This window comes from Nannospalax galili, unplaced genomic scaffold (assembly GCF_000622305.1).
Source record: "Nannospalax galili isolate Female #2095 unplaced genomic scaffold, S.galili_v1.0 scaffold598, whole genome shotgun sequence".
In the NCBI taxonomy this organism is placed as follows: Eukaryota; Metazoa; Chordata; class Mammalia; order Rodentia; family Spalacidae; genus Nannospalax; species Nannospalax galili.
The window spans coordinates 1,158,107-1,165,279 of record NW_008342423.1 but is presented as its reverse complement, the minus strand read 5'-3'; the positions used below and the strand labels follow the sequence as shown (position 1 = coordinate 1,165,279).

At 47.7% G+C, this 7,173-nt stretch overlaps 1 protein-coding gene across 1 annotated transcript in view; it reads right to left on the bottom strand.

The window, feature by feature from the left end:
- Window positions 1–284: 284 nt before the first annotated feature.
- Window positions 285–7,173, bottom strand: part of Zdhhc19 (zinc finger DHHC-type containing 19) — a 13,664-nt gene continuing 6,775 nt past the window's right edge. The window contains exons 6-8 of the mRNA XM_008838566.2: window positions 1,549–1,634; window positions 1,083–1,239; window positions 285–383 (exon numbers count right to left, since the gene is read on the bottom strand). Of these exons, the coding sequence (XP_008836788.2) occupies window positions 285–383; window positions 1,083–1,239; window positions 1,549–1,634 (342 nt within the window). The remainder of the gene's footprint in view (window positions 384–1,082; window positions 1,240–1,548; window positions 1,635–7,173) is intronic.

The window sequence follows — 7,173 nt, the reverse complement described above, 5'->3', positions numbered from 1 at the left end:
GGCCAGGTCAGTCGCGCAGTTAATACTGTTGGCCCATTGTTAAGAGTGAGGGAAGGGTTTGTGTCGTGCCCAAGGTCACAGAGACAAGTAACGGTGACCCCTGACCTCGGATCTCCAAGGATCCTGGCTCATCCATCCCTGGAGATCTTTGTCCCCAAGCCCCCCTCACCCGTTGCACAGTCAGACACGTTCAGCAAGAAGCAACAAACAATATTTAATGGGGGCAGGGGTCGACGCTCCCGTCAGGAGAGCCACAAGGGCCCGGCCCATGCGTGTCAGGTGGACTACCACTGGGAGGTGCGAGTGGCTCCGGGTGCGGTGCGGAGCGGCGAGCCTTGTCTAGGAGCTTCTGGCAGCAGGGACAGCAGTGGGCTGGAGCCAAACTAAACACAGAGTGGGTGCTTGCAGCGGGTTGCCCCCAGTCTCCTCTGTCCCAGCTCCTAGCCCAGCCCACCAGCCCCTTGAGGCTGAGCAAAGGGAAGGGCTGGCACCGAGGAGGTCCCCGCAAGCCCCAGAAGGGCGCTGTTGGTGACCCGCACCCACTGCATTCCCAATATACTGCGTTTCAAGTGAGAATGGAACCCTAGGCCCACGCCTTTAATCCCAGCACCCAGGAGGCAGGCAGAGGCAGGCCAGTCTCTGAGATCTAGACTAGCCTGGTCTACATAGCAAGTTCCAGGCCAGCTGGGCTACAGGGAGACCCTGTCTCAAAAAAACAAAAACATAAAAAGAGCCCTATGAAAAAATTTCCTTTGAATAAAGTGATCTCCTTCAATATAGTATAAACTATGGAGTTAGTCTCTGTCCTTAACAACTGGGGAAACAGATCCAGACACGGTGACTGGCCCAAGGTGCAAAACAAGTTGGCTCTTTCCTCTTTCTGACTCCGGGGGCTTCCTGGGCCTAGACTGGAAGCTTGTGACCCTCTCTTTCCAGGTTCTGCAGGGGCGGGGAGGTCTATCATACCTCTCTCCCCCAAACGCTGACTACTCTACTTCAGGGCCTGTCTCCCTCCTCTCTCCACTTTTCCCAATACAAATGCAGTCCACAGATGCCCCAGTCCCAATCTTTTCCCTTCTCACCTTCTGGAGAACTGCAGCCTCACCCAGAGGTTGGGGCTGGGGCTCAAGGAGTTCTGGAGGATAGTGTGTAGGGGGCCACCTAGGTGAGTATGGAGTCTGCTCGGGTATCCACTCAGGCCCTACAGCCCTCTGCAAACAGATAGCTTCAGACATGTACCTGGAGAGCAACAAACAGGCCAGATACAAGGAATCAATGCCCTCCATAGCTAGGGCTTTAGTCTTTCTTTCTCTTGCCTGCTCCTCCCCAGCTTGGGGACCCAGCCCAAGAATCAGCCCTGCCAGAAGCTGCGGCCAGGCTCATCCAGGATGCAGCTCCCTCAGCCCCTGGTCTTGAGGCAAGAACCCACAGAAGGGCTCCCACTGGTGAAAATCCCAAAGGAAAGGAACAGCGAGTGCTACGCCTGAGAACTGAGGCCAGCTTCACCCCACGAGCCCTGAGGTCCACCATTTAGGGTTACCAACTCACTTGGGTCCCAGTGGTGCACAAATTGATAAATACCAGTTCCTGGCACAGCCCAGGTCAAAAGGGTTATATCCCTGATGGTATCTGCACTGGAGGAGGTAAGAAAAGAACATCAGAACTGGCAGGCCATCCACCAGTGACCCTCCCTCAACCAGACAGTTCAAGCCAGCGCTCAGCCCAGGCCACAGCAAGACTCTCAAGGGGCAGGGAAGCTGGAGAATGAGCATGACCTCCTGCCTTCCAGGGCTCCCAGGCAGAGCAATCTACTTCTGAGCAGCTCTCTGAAGGCCAGTGTTGACACCCACCTCTCCTGCTTTCTCCAGGGCTCCCCATCACTGGTACCCCACGTCTCCACTGGCCACACATCCTGATCTACCTTCTTCCAGACGGTTGGTCAGTCACAGCCTCCTTTGGCTACTCAGGTGGTCCAAAGACAGTCCCACCACCCGACCATCACTTCTTGGTCTTCCCACATCTCATTTTTGTTTTCTAAAGGTTCATTGAATTGTACTATCTGGAAGGGCAGATTCTCACAACCAAAATCACATGGCCTAGGAAAATCTGGACTCAATGCCTTGAAAATAAAGGTCAAGCTCAAAGGTGAAGTCCTCTTTTGGACACTTTGTTTTGTTTTGTTTTTTTCGAGACAATCTCATTTTGTAGCACAAGCCAGCCTCACAAATCTGCAGCCACTCTCTTGTCTCAGCCTCAGTGCTAAAATTACAGAGGTGAGAGGTGTACTACCATGCCCAGCATCCCCTGGACACTCTCTCTTTTTAAAAATTATTTATTTTTTTATGTGTATGAGTGTTTTGCCTGCATGTACATAAGTGGACCCATGCACACAATGCCTGCAATGGCCAGAAGAGGGTGTCAGATCCCCTGGAACTGGAGTTAAAGATGACTATTAGCTGCCATGTGGATGCTAGGAACTAAACTGGTGTCCTCTGCAAGAGTAGCCAATGCTCTTAACTACTGAGCCATCTCTCCAGCACCTCCTCTTGACCAGGTTCTCCTCTCACCTCTCTGAGACTGCCCTCCTCCCAGCTCATTAACCTCATCCCTCTTGAGCCCCCACGTGCTCCCTAAGCCAGTCCAAGCCTCATCTCAACTTCAAGAGCCTTAGCCGGCAAACGTTTTGTCAAAACAAAGAGGCCCAACAGCACCTCTGCCCCTCTTCCACCTGCCCCATGCTTCATGCCCTTGCCATGAAGATTTTGATCTTCCACTAAAAGGAACCAGGTCTCCAATCAGAACTCCATTCCTACTGTGTGGCCCCAAAGATCCATGAACCACTAAGCCATGTGAGGGTCTACTTCCTTCAAGGTGTTTGAAGCACTCAAGTAGCCTACTAGTGATTCCGTTTAAATGTTTACAAGTGTTTGATTCAACTGATACACTTTTTAAAGTTAGAAGGAAAACTATGTAGTAGATGTTTATGAAGCACAGAAAAATGTTGATTTGTATGACATAGAAAGTACTTAATTCCTAAGAGCACCAATGAAAAGTTTTGGCCACAGGGGACCCTCTCAGTCATGAAGGGAATCAAGTAGCTCTGAAGCACCCCCACCAGCCTCTCACTGGCTCCAGATCTGGGTCTCCTGCTCAAATTCTGTGTTTCAAACGCCCTCGCTGAACTCTACAGAACCGAAACCAAATGGTATCTTCTTGCCCCAAACTCTGCCCAGCTCCCTGCTCCTTTCTCTCGTTCCTTCTCTGCCCTGGTATTGATTCATTGCTTTGTTGGTTCCCTCACTTGCTAATTTTTCTGGTGTTTAGAACTGAACTCAGGGCCTTTACACGCTAAGTATGTGCCCCGCCACTGAGCTACACTCCCAGCTAGAAATATTTCTGGGCCTCAGAATGTCCTAAGCACTGCACTGGGGATTGAGAACACTGTGGTGAGAGCAGCTATGAGGCTGTGTCTTGAACACTGGGGGACTGGCCAAGACAGCACCTGAGGAGCTGCAGCTACAAGTGCCTAGAGGCCGTTTCTGAGCTGCTGTGTGTGGTTCAGAGAGTAGACAGAGGAGTGCCCACTGCCTTTGGACACTTGATGAGAGGAGCAGTGTTGTGATGGTGAGACCAGAGCTGGCCAGTAGTGAACTCAAGAAAGCGAAGAATGCAGCTGTGGGCACACCCACCCCCTTCAGGAAGTAGGATGCAGAGGAGAGTACAACAGGTGGAGTGGGGCCTGGGACATTAAAGGAAGGCTGTGCATGGCTTATGAGGTGAGAGGTATGTAAAGGAGGAATGGCAGTAAAAACGACAGGGCACTTAGTATAGCAGCTACTGTTCTTTCCCTTTCTATGAGTGGAGAAAGTGAGTTTCCAGATGGCTAAGTTACATTCCCCAGGTCTCCCTATTGGTATGCTGTAGAGCTGTGATCTGAACTGATGTGGTGGTTCAGAAGTTAAGAGCTAGCTGCTCTTGCAGAAGACCTGGATTTTGTTCCCAGCCCCCACATGGCAGCTAACAACCATCTGTCACCCCAGTTCCAGGGGATCCAATGCCTTTTTCTGGCCTCTGTGGGCACCAGACATGCATGTGGTACACATACATATGTGTTGGCAAAATGCTCAAACACATTAAATAAATCATTTTTAAACGAAAAAAAAAGTTGGAGCATGTGAAATAGATATTTCAAGTAATGGAAAAGCGCCCCGCCTGGCAAAAAAAAACCACAACTAAGTCCCTTGAGGCTGGAGATCCTGGCTTGGGAAGGCCTCATTCTGAGCAGAGGGCAGCAATGGCTTGTGGCCTGACCTGGGGTTAGAAGAACCACAAAACATGAGAAGAGAGAAGCTGTCCAGCAAAGACTAAAGAGGTGGGCTGATGCCAGAGAGAGAAGACTTGCAGAGTACAGGGTGATAGGAAGGACCGAGGACACAGAGGTGGCAGGGGAGCTCAAAGTAGGTGCAGTGGACAACAGTGATTGGAAGGATGGGAGGAAGCAGGCAAAGAAGGCTGATCTGTCCTGCTGTCTGCAGTTCCCTTCAAAATGCTGCCCCTGGTCTTCCTAAAACAGCTGTTAGTCATGTCATTGTAATATGAAGGGAATCTCAGGCAAGGATGTAGGCTCTCACTGCTCCTACACAATATTTGCCAGGCGTGGTGGCACACGCCTTTAATCCCAGCACTTGGGAGGCAGAGGCAGGTGGATCTCTGTGAATTCAAGGCCAGCCTGGTCTACATAGTGAGTTCCAGGACAGCTGGGGCTACAGGGAGACCCTTCTTCAAAAAGACAAAAAAAAAAAAAATTTACAATAGTACAAAAATCATGAAATAAGTATAAATGAAATGGATGTATAATTCATATGCTGTGAATTAATGATAAAATACATCAAACAAAACCTAAATAAGGGGCTAGAGAGATGGCTCAGCAGTTAAGAGCACTTGCAGAAGACCTGGGTTCAAATTCCAGCACCCACATGGCAGCTAACAACTGTCTATAACTTTGGTTCCAGGGGATCCAACGCCCTTTTCTGTCCTCTGCAGGCGCTGCACAATAAGGGTGAACTTACACACATGCAGACAATACACTCATACACATAAAATAAAAAGAAAATAAAAAGATTTTTTAAAAATCTAAATAAATGAAGAGGCATAGTACGTTTGTGGATCCCAAAATACGGTCTTCTGAAAGTTCCAGTTCTCTCCAGTCTGACCTATAGATTCAGAGCAATACTGATGAAAATCTCAGCAGACTTGTTGTGGAAAGTGACAAGCTGATTCTAAAGTTTTTCTCCAGGAAGCTAAAATAGTCAAAAGAACCTTGAAAAAGAGCCAAGTTAGAGAACTCACATTACCCAATTTCAAAACTACAAAGCAACACTAATCCACACAGTATAAGATTGGCAGAAACAGAGTCCAGAAATACACGTCTGGTTGGTCAGTTCTGATTTTTAAATAAGCGGACAGAGCCAAGACAATGGAGGAAGGAAACCCGTTCAACAAATGGTGCGGGTTGCTGTGAATGCAAAAAGGAAATCTTGGCTAATACCTCACAACACACAAGAGTTTAACCCCAAATAAATCATAGATCTAAAGCTAAAATCTAAAACTAGAACGCACGCATGAATCTTTGTGAGTTTGGCTCAGGCAAAGATTTTCTGTGATTGCACTAAATGCATGATGCATAAAAGGGAAAAACGATAAATTATATTTATCAAAATTAAAGATTTTTGTTCTTTGGCCAGATGTGGTGGCCCAAGCCTTCAGTTCCAGCACTCAAGAGGCAGAAGCAGACAGATCCCTGTGAGATCAAGGACAGCCTGGTCTACATAGTGAGTTCCAGGCCAGCTGGGGCTACAGGGAGACCTGGCTCAGAAAAAAAGAAAAAAAAAAAATCTGCTCTTTGAAGCACACAGAAAAGAAAATGAAATGACACGTTACAGATTTTAAGAGAAAATATTTGAAGCACACACACCTGAACCCAGAATGCATAAGGAATTCTTATAACACAATAAGAAAATAATCAGGGCTGGAGAGATGATGGCTCAGGGGTTAAGAGCACTGACTGTTCTTGCAGAATCCTAGCACCCACATGGCAGCTCGACTGTCCATAACTCCAGTTCCAGGGATCCGACTCCCTCTTCTGTCCTCTGTGGGTACCGTATGACATGGGTGCACTTACATACATGCTGGCAATACACTCACGCTCATAAAATAAAATAATAATAATACATTTTAAAAATAAGAAAATAGTCCTCTTTTATGGGCAAAAGATTCAAGGAGACATTTCATCAAAAACATACTGAAGGCAGTGAGCACATGAAGAAATGTTCAGCATCATTAGCATGAGGAAAACAGATCCAAAGCAGAGCGATACCACCACACATTTATTAGACTGGCTACAAATTTAAAAACAGAAAACTAGCCGGGCATGGTGGCACACTCCTTTAGTCCCAGTACTTGGGAGGCAGATGCAGGTGAATCTCTGTGAGTTTGAGGCCAGCCTGGTCTACATAGCGAGTTCCAGGCCAGCTACAGCTACAGGGAGACCCTGTCTCAAGAAGACCAAAAAGGGGGCTGGAGAGATGGCTCAGAGGTTAAGAGCACTGACTGCTCTTGCAGAGGATCCGGGTTTGATTCCCAGCATCGACATGGCAGCTATGAACCATCCTTAACTCCAGTTCCAGGGGAATCTGAAGCCCTCTTCTGACCTCCACAGCATTGCACGACATGAGTGCACTCACATATATGCAGGCAATACACTCATACACATAAATTTTTTTTAAAAAAACCAAAAAAAAAAAAAAAACCCAAAACCAAAAAAAAACCAACTAAACAAAACTCAACAATGTCAAATGTTGAAGAGGAGTTCTCATGGCTGGTGGGAAGGTAAAGCAGCAGCAGCTTGGAAGACAATTTGGTTATTTATTATTTATTTATTTATTTATTGTTTTGGTCTTTTTGAGACAGGGTCTCCCTGTAGCCCCAGCTGTCCTGGAACTCACTTTATAGACCAGGCTGGTCTTGAGCTCACAGAGATCTGCCTGCCTCTGCCTCCCAAGTGCTGGGATTAAAGGCATGCGCCACCACGCCTGGCTTAATTTGGTAATTTATTATAAAACACAGTGGCCCTACAATCCAGCAATGCCATGATAAGCATTTACCCACCAGATA